Source organism: Oncorhynchus keta, unplaced genomic scaffold (genome assembly GCF_023373465.1).
Source record: "Oncorhynchus keta strain PuntledgeMale-10-30-2019 unplaced genomic scaffold, Oket_V2 Un_contig_1319_pilon_pilon, whole genome shotgun sequence".
In the NCBI taxonomy this organism is placed as follows: domain Eukaryota; kingdom Metazoa; phylum Chordata; class Actinopteri; order Salmoniformes; family Salmonidae; genus Oncorhynchus; species Oncorhynchus keta.
In genome coordinates this window covers 489,666-508,344 of record NW_026278147.1, presented here as the reverse complement: position 1 = coordinate 508,344, position 18,679 = coordinate 489,666, and the positions used below count along the sequence as shown (strand labels likewise).

At 45.0% G+C, this 18,679-nt stretch overlaps 1 protein-coding gene across 1 annotated transcript in view; it reads right to left on the bottom strand.

Annotated features, from left to right (window-relative positions):
- zgc:77375 (uncharacterized protein LOC402927 homolog) overlaps positions 1-18,187 on the bottom strand; it is a 47,200-nt gene extending 29,013 nt beyond the window's left edge. The window contains exon 1 of the mRNA XM_052501292.1: positions 17,892-18,187. Within this exon, the coding sequence (XP_052357252.1) occupies positions 17,892-18,008 (117 nt within the window). The 5' untranslated portion in view covers positions 18,009-18,187. The remainder of the gene's footprint in view (positions 1-17,891) is intronic.
- Between the last annotated feature and the right edge of the window lie 492 nt (positions 18,188-18,679).

Below are 18,679 nucleotides of genomic sequence, written 5' to 3'. Positions count from 1 at the left end.
ACACCACTACATATCCACAGTACTCACCACACCACTACATATCCACGTCACCACACCACTACATATCCACAGTACCACACCACTACATATCCACAGTACACCACCACACCACTACTTATCCACATCACCACACCACTACATATCCACATTACCACACCACTACATATCCACATCACCAAACCACAACATATCTACATCACCACACCAATACATATCCACAGCACCACACCACTACATATCCACAGTACATCACCACACCACTATATATCCACAGTACCTTACCACACCACTACATATCCACAGCACCACACCACTACATATCCACAGTACATCACCACACCACTATATATCCACAGTACCTCACCACATCACTACATATCCACAGCACCACACCACTATATATCCACAGTACCTCACCACTACATATCTATCTCACCACAACCACTACATATATACATCGGCACACCACTACATATCTACATCACCACACCACTACATATTTACATCACCACACCACTACATATCCACAGTACATCACCACCCCACTATATATCCACAGTACCTTACCACACCACTACATATCCACAGCACCACACCACTACATATCTACATCACCACACCACTACATATCCACAGTACACCACCACACCACTACATATCCACAGCACCACACCACTACATATCCACAGTACCTTACCACACCACTACATATCAACAGCACCACACCAATACATATCCACAGCACCACACCACTACATATCCACAGTACCTTACCACACCACTATATATCCACGTCACCACACCATTACATATCCACAGTACCTCACCACTACATATCCACAGTACACCACCACACCACTACATTATCCACATCACCACACCACTACATATCTACATCACCACGCCACTACATATCCACAGTACCACACCACTACATATCCACAGCACCACACCACTACATATCTACATCACCACACCATTACATATCCACAGTACCACACCACTACATATCCACAGCACCACACCACTACATATCCACATCACCACACCACTACATTATCCACAGTACATCACCACACCACTACATTATCCACATCACCACACCACTACATATCTACATCACCACACCACTACATATTTACCTCACCACGCCACTACATATCCACAGAACCTCACCACTACATATCCACAGTACCCCACCACACCACTACATATCCACAGCACCACACCACTACATATCCCCAGTACATCACCACACCACTACATATCCACAGCACCACACCACTACATATCTACATCACCACACCACTACATATCCACATCACCACACCATGACATATCCATAGTACCCCACCACACCACTACATATCCCCAGTACATCACCACACCACTACATATCCACAGCACCACACCACTACATATCTACAGCACCACACCACTACATATCCACATCACCACACCATGACATATCCACAGTACCCCACCACACCACTACATATCTACATCACCACACCACTACATATCTACATCACCACACCACTACATATCTACATCACCACACCACTACATATCCACATCACCACACCACCACATATCCACATCACCACACCATGACATATCCATAGTACCACACCAATACATATCCACAGTATAACACCACACCACTACATTCCACAGCACCACACCACTACATATCCACGGTACCTCACCACAGCACTACATTGTGGTCCTTCTGTGGCTCAGTTGGTAGAGCATGGCGCTTGTAACGCCAGGGTAGTGGGTTCGATTCCCGGGACCACCCATACGTAGAATGTATGCACACATGACTGTAAGTCGCTTTGGATAAAAGCGTCAGCTAAATGGCATATATTATTATTATTATTATATTACTACATATCCACAGTACCACACCACACCACTATATATCCACGTCACCACACCACTACATATCCACACCACCACACCACTACATATCCACAGTACCACACCACTACATATCCACAGTACCACACCACACCACTATATATCCACGTCACCACACCACTACATATCCACAGTACCACACCACACCACTACATATCCACGGTACCTCACCACAGCACTACATATCCACGTCACCACACCACTACATATCCACAGTACCACACCACTACATATCCACAGTACACCACCACACCACTACATATCCACACCACCACACCACTACATATCCACAGTACCACACCACTACATATCCACATCACCAAACCACGACATATCCACAGTACCACACCACTACATATCCACAGTACACCACCACACCACTAAATATCCACACCACCACACCACTACATATCCACAGTACCACACCACTACATATCCACATCACCAAACCACGACATATCCACAGTACCTCACCACTACATATCTACATCACCACACCACTACATATCCACAGTACCACACCACTACATATCCACAGTACCACACCACTACATATCCACAGTACCACACCACTACATATCCACAGTACCACACCACTACATATCCACAGTACCACCCCACTATATATCCACAGTACCTTACCACACCACTACATATCCACATCACCAAACCACGACATATCTACATCACCACACCACTACATATCCACAGTACCTCACCACACCACTACATATCCACGTCACCACACCACTACATATCCACAGTACCACACCACTACATATCCACAGTACACCACCACACCACTACTTATCCACATCACCACACCACTACATATCCACATTACCACACCACTACATATCCACATCACCAAACCACAACATATCTACATCACCACACCAATACATATCCACAGCACCACACCACTACATATCCACAGTACATCACCACACCACTATATATCCACAGTACCTTACCACACCACTACATATCCACAGCACCACACCACTACATATCCACAGTACATCACCACACCACTATATATCCACAGTACCTCACCACATCACTACATATCCACAGCACCACACCACTATATATCCACAGTACATTAACACACCACTATATATCCACAGTACCTTACCACACCACTACATATCCACAGCACCACACCACTACATATCCACAGTACCTCACCACACTACTACATATCCACACCACTACATATCCACAGCACCACACCACTACATCTCCACAGTACCTCACCACACCACTATATATCCACAGTACCTTACCACACCACTATATATCCACAGTACCTTACCACACCACTACATATCCACAGCACCACACCACTACATATCTACATCACCACACCACTACATATCCACAGTACCACACCACTACATATCCACATCACCAAACCACGACATATCTACATCACCACACCAATACATATCCACAGCACCACACCACTACATATCCACAGTACCTTACCACACCACTATATATCCACAGTACCTTACCACACCACTACATATCCACAGCACCACACCACTACATATCTACATCACCACACCACTACATATCCACAGTACCACACCACTACATATCCACATCACCAAACCACGACATATCTACATCACCACACCAATACATATCCACAGCACCACACCACTACATATCCACAGTACCTTACCACACCACTATATATCCACAGTACCTTACCACACCACTACATATCCACATCACCACACCACTACATATCCACAGTACCACACCACTACATATCCACATCACCAAACCACGACATATCTACATCACCACACCACTACATATCCACAGTACCACACCACTACATATCCACAGTACCACACCACTACATATCCACAGTACCACACCACTACATATCCACAGTACACCACCACACCACTACTTATCCACATCACCACACCACTACATATCCACATCACCAAACCACAACATATCTACATCACCACACCAATACATATCCACAGCACCACACCACTACATATCCACAGTACATCACCACACCACTATATATCCACAGTACCTTACCACACCACTACATATCCACACGGTTTTGACTTGAGGTTATTATTTATAGGGGTGCCAGGTAGGTTGTGCCTACCAGAGAAAACATTGGTTTCTCCTTTTAGTTTGGGTGGGAATGAGTCCCATCTGGTCCGTCAAGTCTACACCAATACAAAGGACTTATGTAAAAGTCAGGATGGAAATAAACTTTTCATAAACCCTTAAAACATTGAAAAGAACTTCAAAAACAACTATATTCTGTTGCGTGGGTTGTATTAGCAACAACAATGATTACACACACACATATAATAATATCACAATGAGTTCTGGTTCCTCCAGAAATGTCCTGTACCTCGGGCCTAAAAAGAGTCCTGCCCGGTAAAGGAGTTCAGTGAACTCAAGTGACTTTTGTCACGCGATGTTTGTCCGTTCATTCCGTGTAGTGTAAACCCAGTATTAAACATACAATCAATATAACAATTACTTTACCACAGAACCTTAAAGCGGATCAACTCTTAATTAAGTCCTCAACTACCACTAACTACACAAATCACAGTATACATCACATCCAAACAAATGAAATACCGTATACAAAAAGGTGGTAGTCAGTCGGTCAGTCAGACAATCCAATCCGCCAATAGATCTCCAGCGGAGAAAGGCCACGAAGAACGGAGAGGTGTAGTCCAGGGACCGAAGAGTGGATCCGATCCTGGGTAAACTCTCTTAGGCTACAAAACACACGTTTAACGGCAACAAAACAAACGGAATAGAGAAGCTTCGGAACTGAGGGTTGAACACATCCTCATGCACGTCTCCATCACAACCCCCTTTCGTGCAGCTGATACTGGCTATTTAATTGGGAATTAAAGGGAAAGCGCCCTATTGGAAGGAGCTGCACTGAGACGGTTCAGAAAAATTCAGGGCCGTCACACACCCCTCCCTGGAAAAAGCCGACCATTGCCCTGGAAGGCACATCTTGGTCGGGAAACCGAGAAAGGTCTCCTCATCACTTTCCTCTACAAAAATATTCATTACTTTTTGGAGCTCATGCTCCTCAGCTGAGGAGTCACAGGCCTTAAGGTGCGAGACTTCTGGGTCTGGGAATCCGAGAAAAGTATCCTCACTATCCTCTTCAAAGATATCCAGGACCTTGCGGCGCTCAATCGCCTCAATTCCTCAGCCGAGGGGTAACAGGCCTTAAGGCGTGAGACATGGACGATGCGCATATCTTCACCTGTGTCCTCTTTCACCACTCGGTAGTTCAAAGGGCCCATCTGCTCCACAATCCTATATGGTCCTTGCCATTTAGGAGCGAGCTTGGCCGAGAAGAATTGTTCAGCTTTCGAGTAAGGATGAGAGCGAAGCCACACCCGATCACGAAGCTGGAACTGCATGTCTCGTCTGTTCTTATCATAATTTCTCTTCTGCTTGAGTCGAGCCTGGATCATGTTCTTTGAGACAAGAGCTCTCAAGTCATGGAGATGGCCTACCTGGTCATAGCAAGCAGCGTCTGGAGTAAGCTGCTGGGGCTGTAGCACCATATCCAAGGGTCCTCGGAGAGGACGACTTAGGTTCAGCTCTGCAGGTGTGACTCCAGTGGACTCTTGCACAGCAGAATTCAGGGCAAATCGAAACTCGTGAAGGTGCTTGTCCCAGTGTTTGTGCTGGGTCCCTACATAGGAAGCAATCATTGTCTTCAAGGTTCGATTTACTCTCTCAGTGAGATTGGTCTGTGGGTGATAGGCCGTGGTCAACTTCTGCCTCAGGTTCCATCTTTGGCAGGTCTCCTCAAAGAGATCAGAGACAAATTGGGAACCTCGATCAGACAGGATGTAATCAGGCACTCCCCAGCGAGTCAGGATCTCTTTCGTAAGGATGTTAGAGACGGTCCTTGCTGTGGCCTGACGCAGGGAAAAGAGTTCCACCCACTTTGAATAGTAATCAACAAAAACAAGTATGTACACATTCTGATTGGAGCTTCTAGGAAATGGACCCATCAAATCCACTCCTAACATTTCCCAAGGTCGGGTAACCACCGTTTGCTGCAACTTGCCAGCAGGCTTTCTACCTTCTGGTTTGTACATTTGACAAACCTGACAATTTCGGATGTGTGACTTCACATCCATGCTCAGATGTGGCCAGTAGAGTAACGCTTGCAACCGCTTGTAGGTTTTGAACCTGCCCAAATGACCAGCTAATGGGTCTTCATGGAAATGTTGAAGCAGTTGTAGGCGTAGAGTGTCCGGTATGTACATTTGGTAGAGTGTTCTGTGAGGTAGTTGTACGACTCGGTAGACTTTATCTTCAATGATGGTCAGCTTTGTGGTAGGATTGACCATCTTTTCTCCATCTTCCAGGATAGTCTGGTACAAAGCCTGTACTTCTGGATCATCCTGTTGAGCTTTCCATATTGCCTCATCAGAGATGGGAAAGTCTGTTTTGGGCGAGTCTCGACTGCTTGACAGGACAGTAGCACATGTAAGATCAGGGCCACCGTTATCACAAGTAGGAGCTCTGGACAAGGCATCTGGAACAGTGTTGTATTTTCCTTTCCTGTATTCCACTGCAAATGTGAACTCTTGCAACCGTAGAGCCCATCTTATGAGTCTGGTGCTTGGTTTGTTGGTCTTGAACACCCACACAAGGGAGGAATGGTCAGTGACCACAGTGAAGTGTCTTCCCTCCAAGTAGTACCTCCACTTTTCCAAAGCCCAGACCACTGCAAGGCACTCTTGCTCTGTTGTGGAGTAGTTCCGTTCTGCTCCATTCAATGTCCGACTGGCGAACGCTAGCACTTCTTCAGTGCCAAGTCCAGTCTGTTGGACTAGGACAGCACCAAGTCCAACATCACTTGCATCAGTGTAAACAACAAAAGGGCAATCAAAGTTGGGATGACCTAAAATGGGAGGTGTGACGAGATGTCGTTTCAGGGTTTCAAAGGAAGTCTGGCACTCTGCCGTCCATTGGAATTTCGCTCCTTTTCGCTTCATCGCGTTGAGGGGTTCTGCCACCTGGGAGAAGTTAGACACAAACCGATGGTACCATCCAGCCATACCAAGGAACCGTTGAAGGGCCTTGAGTGTGGTTGGCACAGGGAAGTCTTGTACAGCCTTTGTCTTTTCAGGATCCACATGAATGCCGTCGAAAGACACAATATGGCCAAGGAACTTCAGGGAGGTTTGGCAGAAGTTGCTCTTCTTCATATTTAAGGTCAGACCAGCTTCTCTTAGCTTGTCCAACACCGCTTGAAGATCTTGAAAGTGTCTTTCTCTGTTCTGAGAGTAGATAATTATATCGTCCAGGTAGACGAAACAGATCTTCCCTTTGAGCTCACCTAACGCAATCTCCATGAGTCTTTGGAAAGTGGCAGGGGCATTCTTTAATCCAAAGGGCATCACCTTAAAGGAAAACAAGCCCTCGGCACAGACAAACGCAGTCTTGTCCTTGCTTTCCTGGTCCATCTCAACCTGCCAATAACCACTATTGAGATCAAGGGTAGTGAACACAACAGCGCCAGACAATGACTCCAGGATCTCATGGATGGTGGGAAGAGGATAGGCATCAGTCTGGGAAACATTGTTGGTCTTCCTATAGTCCACACAAAATCTAAGACCACCAGTCTTTTTTGGGATGAGGACAACAGGAGCAGCCCAGGGAGAGGAGGAACGTTCTATTATATCTTGTGTTAACATATCATTAATGAGTCCCTTTTGGATGATTAGCTTCGCTGGGGACAAACGATATGGCTTTTGCTTGATCGGCATTTCCTGTGTAAGGAATATTTTGTGCTTCAGGAGCCCGGTGCGTCCTAGCTTTGAAGTACATACATCAGCATTATTCTGCAGCTGTTCCAACAGCCTTAACTCCTCTGGCTGTTCCAGCTGAGCTCTTCTCACAGCCTGTAAAAGGAGATCATCAGAAGGATTATCAAGGGTTAGTGGTACCGGAGCAATGGCAGAGAAGACTGCCACATTTGAACCCCAATCATGTAACTTTTTAGCTTCCGATTGGTGCGGTATTAACTGAAAGGAAGGGGATGTCGATGGGGGGCGTAGGCAGTGACTCTTGGGGTTTCAGCTCTGGTTAAAGCACCCAGAGAAGGATGTTCATTGCTGCAAAGACAGTTAGGTGTGTTGGCCTGTTGTGATTTGTGGTTTCTGGAAGGGTTTACTTGATACGGTCTTGGACATGTAGCTGAAGAATGTCCCTTTTGGCTACATCTCCAACAAAACATGAGAGGGGTCTTGGCTGGAGACTCTGGCTGTTGTTGATGGTCTGTCTTGGGTAACTGTTTGGGTGTCTGTTTCTTTCTCTTGTCATATTGCTGTTGGCATTCTCTGTCCTTCTCAAACTGCTGTCCCAAGCGAACCAGTCCATCGACAGTGGTGACTCGTTCTCGGAGTTGACTGGCTAGTAGTGGGTTGATGTTCTTCAAGATCAATTTAATGACCTCTTCCTCCTCAATGCCAGGTTTCCACCTTCTGCACAGGGAGTGGTAACCGTATGCAAAGTCACGGATACTCTCTTTCTCTCCTTGTACTCGATTTCTGACTCTGTCTGCCAATTCATCTGTGTAGTCCTCAGATAGAAATGCAGAGGAAAACTTGGCCTCAAAGTCAGCCCAGGAGGTAGTGGTGAGACGTGCCACATCCCACCAGTCTCGAGCTGTCCCATGCAACACATTCCTCAATGTGGCAAGGAGTTCTTCGTCAGCCAGGGGATTGAGGGCAAGAAAGTCACGACATCTTTCTAGATACATTAGCGGATCAGGACTGTCATCTTTTTTTCCCAAAGGTGGGAAATTGCAATTTAATGGGCATCGCCCCCACATGACGTCTACTCAAATCACCATGAACAAACGAGCTAGGAGGGATTGAGGAAGTAGAGGGGGAGGGCGTTATCGGACAATGAAAATGAACACCAGGATGCATGGTGGATTGCATCCTGCAAGGGGTGGCTGCAGCATGGCCTGGTCTTGGCTGTTCAGAGGTGTCAGCTTGGCCCTCAGTGGTCTGAACTGAAGTGGACACCAGGGAAACTCTGTGTAAGGAGTTGTGCCTAATGGAGGCCATGTCCACAGACACGTCATCCAACATTTTAACACAATTAGAGAGCTCTGTCTGCAAGTGGTCTACAGTGTTAACCATGGGAGAAAAAACAGAATTAACGTCCTTGAGGACCTCAGTGTGGTGATGTTGCAGGCGCCATTGGAGAGTGGCAGTGAGTTGGTTTCGTTGGTAGTCAAACTGCCTGTCCATGGCACCAGTCATTTCCCGTCTTCCACTCTCACTGAGCTCTGTCAGCATGTGGGTTAGAGTGCTCAGTGAGTTTCTGAATTCCATGGCACTCTGTTGTTGCTCTTCCCTCAGACATTTGAATTTATGGTGGATAAGAGTTTGGAGATGTTGTTGAGTCCGACGAATATCAAGGATGTCACCTTGAAGTTGTAAGACTACAACCTCTGGAGATAAACCAGACAATGGAGGAAGGTTGGGTGTCAGAGGGAGGACTAGCTCAGTACTTCCACACAGATCCATGTCAATAAGTGAGTAACTGGTTAGACCTCCTGTGGCCTGTGGCTCAGGCCGAGCATTCAGATTCCCAGGGCTCTGGCCCAAATCAACTCCATTATCTCCATTCACATTATGATTTGTATTGTCAGCTTGATGGTCAGAATGGCCCTGTGTATTCCCATTGACAGGTATGACATGGATGAGCACATTATCTTGGGGTGAAGCCATTGTTTTAATTCCACACAAAATATTTGCTTTGGTTAGTTCTCAATGTTGAGCTGTCCCATCTGGGGTGCCATTTTTTATGTAACGGTTTTGACTTGAGGTTATTATTTATAGGGGTGCCAGGTAGGTTGTGCCTACCAGAGAAAACATTGGTTTCTCCTTTTAGTTTGGGTGGGAATGAGTCCCATCTGGTCCGTCAAGTCTACACCAATACAAAGGACTTATGTAAAAGTCAGGATGGAAATAAACTTTTCATAAACCCTTAAAACATTGAAAAGAACTTCAAAAACAACTATATTCTGTTGCGTGGGTTGTATTAGCAACAACAATGATTACACACACACATATAATAATATCACAATGAGTTCTGGTTCCTCCAGAAATGTCCTGTACCTCGGGCCTAAAAAGAGTCCTGCCCGGTAAAGGAGTTCAGTGAACTCAAGTGACTTTTGTCACGCGATGTTTGTCCGTTCATTCCGTGTAGTGTAAACCCAGTATTAAACATACAATCAATATAACAATTACTTTACCACAGAACCTTAAAGCGGATCAACTCTTAATTAAGTCCTCAACTACCACTAACTACACAAATCACAGTATACATCACATCCAAACAAATGAAATACCGTATACAAAAAGGTGGTAGTCAGTCGGTCAGTCAGACAATCCAATCCGCCAATAGATCTCCAGCGGAGAAAGGCCACGAAGAACGGAGAGGTGTAGTCCAGGGACCGAAGAGTGGATCCGATCCTGGGTAAACTCTCTTAGGCTACAAAACACACGTTTAACGGCAACAAAACAAACGGAATAGAGAAGCTTCGGAACTGAGGGTTGAACACATCCTCATGCACGTCTCCATCACAACCCCCTTTCGTGCAGCTGATACTGGCTATTTAATTGGGAATTAAAGGGAAAGCGCCCTATTGGAAGGAGCTGCACTGAGACGGTTCAGAAAAATTCAGGGCCGTCACAACCACACCACTACATATCCACAGTACATCACCACACCACTATATATCCACAGTACCTCACCACATCACTACATATCCCCAGCACCACACCACTATATATCCACAGTACCTCACCACTACATATCTATCTCACCACAACCACTACATATCTACATCACCACGCCACTACATATTTACATCACCACACCACTACATATCCACAGTACATCACCACCCCACTATATATCCACAGTACCTCACCACATCACTACATATCCACAGCACCACACCACTATATATCCACAGTACATTAACACACCACTATATATCCACAGTACCTTACCACACCACTACATATCCACAGCACCACACCACTACATATCCACAGTACCTTACCACACCACTACATATCAACAGCACCACACCAATACATATCCACAGCACCACACCACTACATATCCACAGTACCTTACCACACCACTATATATCCACAGTACCTTACCACACCACTATATATCCACAGTACCTTACCACACCACTACATATCCACAGCACCACACCACTACATATCTTCATCACCACACCACTACATATCCACAGTACCACACCACTACATATCCACATCACCAAACCACGACATATCTACATCACCACACCAATACATATCCACAGCACCACACCACTACATATCCACAGTACCTTACCACACCACTATATATCCACAGTACCTTACCACACCACTACATATCCACATCACCACACCACTACATATCCACAGTACCACACCACTACATATCCACATCACCAAACCACGACATATCTACATCACCACACCACTACATATCCACAGTACCACACCACTACATATCCACAGTACCACACCACTACATATCCACAGTACACCACCACACCACTACTTATCCACATCACCACACCACTACATATCCACATTACCACACCACTACATATCCACATCACCAAACCACAACATATCTACATCACCACACCAATACATATCCACAGCACCACACCACTACATATCCACAGTACATCACCACACCACTATATATCCACAGTACCTTACCACACCACTACATATCCACAGCACCACACCACTACATATCCACAGTACATCACCACACCACTATATATCCACAGTACCTCACCACATCACTACATATCCACAGCACCACACCACTATATATCCACAGTACCTCACCACTACATATCTACATCACCACGCCACTACATATTTACATCACCACACCACTACATATCCACAGTACATCACCACCCCACTATATATCCACAGTACCTCACCACATCACTACATATCCACAGCACCACACCACTATATATCCACAGTACATTAACACACCACTATATATCCACAGTACCTTACCACACCACTACATATCCACAGCACCACACCACTACATATCCACAGTACATTAACACACCACTATATATCCACAGTACCTTACCACACCACTACATATCAACAGCACCACACCAATACATATCCACAGCACCACACCACTACATATCCACAGTACCTTACCACACCACTATATATCCACAGTACCTTACCACACCACTATATATCCACAGTACCTTACCACACCACTACATATCCACAGCACCACACCACTACATATCTACATCACCACACCACTACATATCCACAGTACCACACCACTACATATCCACATCACCAAACCACAACATATCTACATCACCACACCAATACATATCCACAGCACCACACCACTACATATCCACAGTACCTTACCACACCACTATATATCCACAGTACCTTACCACACCACTACATATCCACATCACCACACCACTACATATCCACAACACCACACCACTACATATCCACAGTACATCACCACACCACTATATATCCACAGTACCTCACCACATCACTACATATCCACAGCACCACACCACTATATATCCACAGTACCTCACCACTACATATCTACATCACCACACCACTACATATCCACAGCACCACACCACTACATATCCACAACACCACACCACTACATATCCACAACACCACACCACTACATATCCACAACACCACACCACTACATATCCACAGTACATCACCACCCCACTATATATCCACAGTACCTTACCACACCACTACATATCCACAGCACCACACCACTACATATCTACATCACCACACCATTACATATCCACAGTACCTCACCACTACATATCCACAGTACCTCACCACACCACTACATATCCACAGCACCACACCACTACATATCTAAATCACCACACCACTACATATCCACAGTACCTCACCACTATATATCCACAGTACCTTACCACACCACTACATATCCACAGCACCACACCACTACATATCCACAGTACCTTACCACACCACTACATATCAACAGCACCACACCAATACATATCCACAGCACCACACCACTACATATCCACAGTACCTTACCACACCACTATATATCCACAGTACCTTACCACACCACTATATATCCACAGTACCTTACCACACCACTACATATCCACAGCACCACACCACTACATATCTACATCACCACACCACTACATATCCACAGTACCACACCACTACATATCCACATCACCAAACCACGACATATCTACATCACCACACCAATACATATCCACAGCACCACACCACTACATATCCACAGTACACCACACCACTATATATCCACAGTACCTTACCACACCACTACATATCCACCACCACACCACTACATATCCACAGTACCACACCACTACATATCCACATCACCAAACCACGACATATCTACATCACCACACCACTACATATCCACAGTACCACACCACTACATATCCACAGTACCACACCACTACATATCCACAGTACACCACCACACCACTACTTATCCACATCACCACACCACTACATATCCACATTACCACACCACTACATATCCACATCACAACCACAACATATCTACATCACCACACCAATACATATCCACAGCACCACACCACTACATATCCACAGTACATCACCACACCACTATATATCCACAGTACCTTACCACACCACTACATATCCACAGCACCACACCACTACATATCCACAGTACATCACCACACCACAGTACTACCACATCACTACATATCCACAGCACCACACCACTATATATCCACAGTACCTCACCACTACATATCTATCTCACCACAACCACTACATATCTACATCACGCCACTACATATTTACATCACCACACCACTACATATCCACAGTACATCACCACCCCACTATATATCCACAGTACCTCACCACATCACTACATATCCACAGCACCACACCACTATATATCCACAGTACATTAACACACCACTATATATCCACAGTACCTTACCACACCACTACATATCCACAGCACCACACCACTACATATCCACAGTACATTAACACACCACTATATATCCACAGTACCTTACCACACCACTACATATCAACAGCACCACACCAATACATATCCACAGCACCACACCACTACATATCCACAGTACCTTACCACACCACTATATATCCACAGTACCTTACCACACCACTATATATCCACAGTACCTTACCACACCACTACATATCCACAGCACCACACCACTACATATCTACATCACCACACCACTACATATCCACAGTACCACACCACTACATATCCACATCACCAAACCACAACATATCTACATCACCACACCAATACATATCCACAGCACCACACCACTACATATCCACAGTACCTTACCACACCACTATATATCCACAGTACCTTACCACACCACTACATATCCACATCACCACACCACTACATATCCACAACACCACACCACTACATATCCACAGTACATCACCACACCACTATATATCCACAGTACCTCACCACATCACTACATATCCACAGCACCACACCACTATATATCCACAGTACCTCACCACTACATATCTACATCACCACACCACTACATATCCACAGCACCACACCACTACATATCCACAACACCACACCACTACATATCCACAACACCACACCACTACATATCCACAACACCACACCACTACATATCCACAGTACATCACCACCCCACTATATATCCACAGTACCTTACCACACCACTACATATCCACAGCACCACACCACTACATATCTACATCACCACACCATTACATATCCACAGTACCTCACCACTACATATCCACAGTACCTCACCACACCACTACATATCCACAGCACCACACCACTACATATCTAAATCACCACACCACTACATATCCACAGTACCTCACCACAACATATCCACAGTACCACACCACTACATATCCACAGCACCACACCACTACATATCTAAATCACCACACCACTACATATCCACAGTACCTCACCACAACATATCCACATCACCACACCACTACATATCCATAGTACATCACCACACCACTACATATCCACAGTACATCACCACACCACTACATATCCATAGTACCTCACCACACCACTACATATCCACAGTACCTCACCACTACATATCCACATCACCACACCACTACATATCCACAATACCTCACCACACCAATAAATATCTACATCACCACACCACTACATATCTACAGTACATCACCACACCACTATATATCCACAGTACCTCACCACATCACTACATATCCACAGCACCACACCACTACATATTTACATCACCACACCACTACATATCTACATCACCACACCACTACATATTTACATCACCACACCACTACATATCCACAGCACCACACCACTACATATTTACATCACCACACCACTACATATCTACATCACCACACCACTATATATCTAAATCACCACACCACTATATATCCACAGTACCTTACCACACCACACCATATCCACAGCACCACACCACTACATATCTACATCACCACACCACTACATATCTAAATCACCACACCACTACATATCCACAGTACCTCACCACTACATATCCACATCACCACACCACTACATATCCACACCACTACATATCCACATCACCACACCACAACATATCCACAGTACCACACCACTATATATCCACAGTACCTCACCAGACCACTACATATCCACAGTACCTCACCACATCACTACATATCCACAGCACCACACCACTATATATCCACAGTACCTCACCACTACATATTTGCATCACCACACCACTACATATCTACATCACCACACCACTACATATCCACAACACCACACCACTATATATCCACAGTACATCACCACTACATATTTGCACCACCACACCACTACATATCCACAGTACATCACCACTACATATTCACATCACCACACCACACCACTGGTATTGGATTTGATTTGATTTGATTTAGTGGTGTGGATATGTAGTGGTGTGGTGAGGTACTGTGGATATATAGTGGTGTGGTGAGGTGCTGTGGATATGTAGTGGTGTGGTGAGGTACTGTGAATATGTAGTGGTGTGGTGTTGTGGATATGTAGTGTTGTGGTGATGTATATATGTAGTGGTGTGGTGTGGTACTGTGGATATCTAGTGATGTGGTGATGTGGATATGTAGTGGTGTGGATATGTAGTGGTGTGGATATGTAGTGGTGTGGTGATGTACTGTGGATATGTAGTGGTGATGTAGATATGTAGTGGTGTGATACTGTGGATATGTAGTGGTGTGATACTGTGGATATGTGGTGGTGTGGTGGTGTACTGTGGATATGTAGTGGTGTGGATATGTAGTGGTGTACTGTGGATATCTAGTGGTGTGCTGGTGTACTGTGGATATGTAGTGGTGTGGTGGTGTGCTGTGGATATGTAGTGGTGTGCTGGTGTACTGTGGATATATAGTGGTGTGGTGGTGTACTGTGGATATGTAGTGATGTGGATATGTAGTGGTGTGGTGGTGTACTGTGGATATGTAGTGGTGTACTGTGGATATGTAGTGGTGTGGATATGTAGTGGTTTACTGTGGATATGTAGTGGTGTGGATATGTAGTGGTGTGGTGGTGTACTGTGTATATATAGTGGTGTGGTGGTGTGCTGTGGATATGTAGTGGTGTGGTGGTGTACTGTGGATATATAGTGGTGTGGTGGTGTGCTGTGGATATGTAGTGGTGTGGTGGTGTACTGTGGATATGTAGTGGTGTGGTGGTGTACTGTGGATATATAGTGGTGTGGTGATGTACTGTGGATATATAGTTGTGTGGTGGTGTACTGTGGATATATAGTGGTGTGGTGCGGTGCTGTGGATATGTAGTGGTGTGGTGGTGTACTGTGGATATATAGTGGTGTGGTGAGGTGCTGTGGATATATAGTGGTGTGGTGAGGTGCTGTGGATATGTAGTGGTGTGGTGGTGTACTGTGGATATATAGTGATGTGGTGAGGTGCTGTGGATATGTAGTGGTGTGGTGGTGTACTGTGGATATATAGTGGTGTGGTGAGGTGCTGTGGATATATAGTGGTGTGGTGAGGTGCTGTGGATATGTAGTGGTGTGGTGAGGTATATTGCCAAAGTCTTTAATGATTTTTTCATTGGCAAGATTAGCAAATTTGTCATTTTGAATTCCCTAAAGTGAGTGTGGAAGAAGTGAAAAAAGTATTGTTGTCTATCAACAATGACAAGCCACCGGGGTCTGACAACTTTGATGGAAAATTACTGAGGATAATAGCAGACAATAATGTCACTTCTATTTGCCATATTTTCAATTTAAGCCTACTAGAAAGTGTGTTGCCCCAGGCTTGGAGGGAAGCAAAAGTCATCCCACAACCTAAGAACAGTAAAGCCCCCTTTACTCGAATCCACGAGCTGACAAGGTACAAATCTGTCGTTCTGCCCCTAAACAAGGCAGTTAACCCCCTGTTCCCCGGTAGGCCGTCATTGTAAATAAGAATTTGTTCTTACTGACTTGCCTAGTTAAATAAAGGTAAAATAAAAATACCCGACCAATCAAATCAAATTAATTTGTATTTGTCAAATGCGCCGAATGCGCAAACGTTTAGTTATTGTAACCTACAGACCACATATATATTCAGAGGCCAGTTGAATTAAAAACTTCGAAACCCCAAAACGATCTTGCATCATTACACCGCTATAACGTTATTATATCGATACATTATATCAACCAAGTACTGAATAATGACGAGACTGTAACGTAACAACACTACCTTGTTATTTAACGTCGAGGCGCCGCTTATCCCACACCTTGTCAGTAGAGTTCCCCGGTCCCCGGGATGGCTGAGCAGGGTGTTTGCAGCCCGGTGTAGGACACTCAGTGCCTTCATGATTCTACTGCTCTGCTGTCGGGTCTCTCTCCGCTGCCTCCTGTTACTCTAATTTAGTTCAACCTTGTTCGAACCCTTCATATATGAAGGCATGATGTGACGAAACCGAGAAGGTGGTCCTACAAACACAGGCGGGGGAGCTGTTCTGTTTAGTAGTGGAACGTCAAAGTGATCTTTAGCGGACGCGGGATTACAAGGTCGCACAGGATTCACACCCTGTGCCACTAGCTGGATTCGACTGATTCAAAGAAACATTCATGCGTTTTGTACTACAGTATTTTAGATCAATCAAACACATTTGAAAATGTATGAGAGAGCTAAACAGCTCATCTGGGGTCAGCGAGGCGCGTTATGCCTGTCATCTATCAGTTTACTTCCAGAGGACTCCAAAATGCCACTGGTTCTGAATGGAGCAACATGTGCTTCATAGGCCAATTGCATTCCTGTGCGGTTATTTCGATCAGGCTACATTATTATTAGGCTACATAGTTAGTAGTTCCAGACACACAAACTCAGTATTTTTCAAGGATTTTAATTTAAACAATTTCAATCAAGACATATCACTTTTTATTACTGATTTCAAGTGATCTATAAACCCAAAAGGTACCTGGTAATTTAGGATGCGGTTTTAGTTCCCCTTAAACCAGCCCTGATGACATCAGACTGACGTT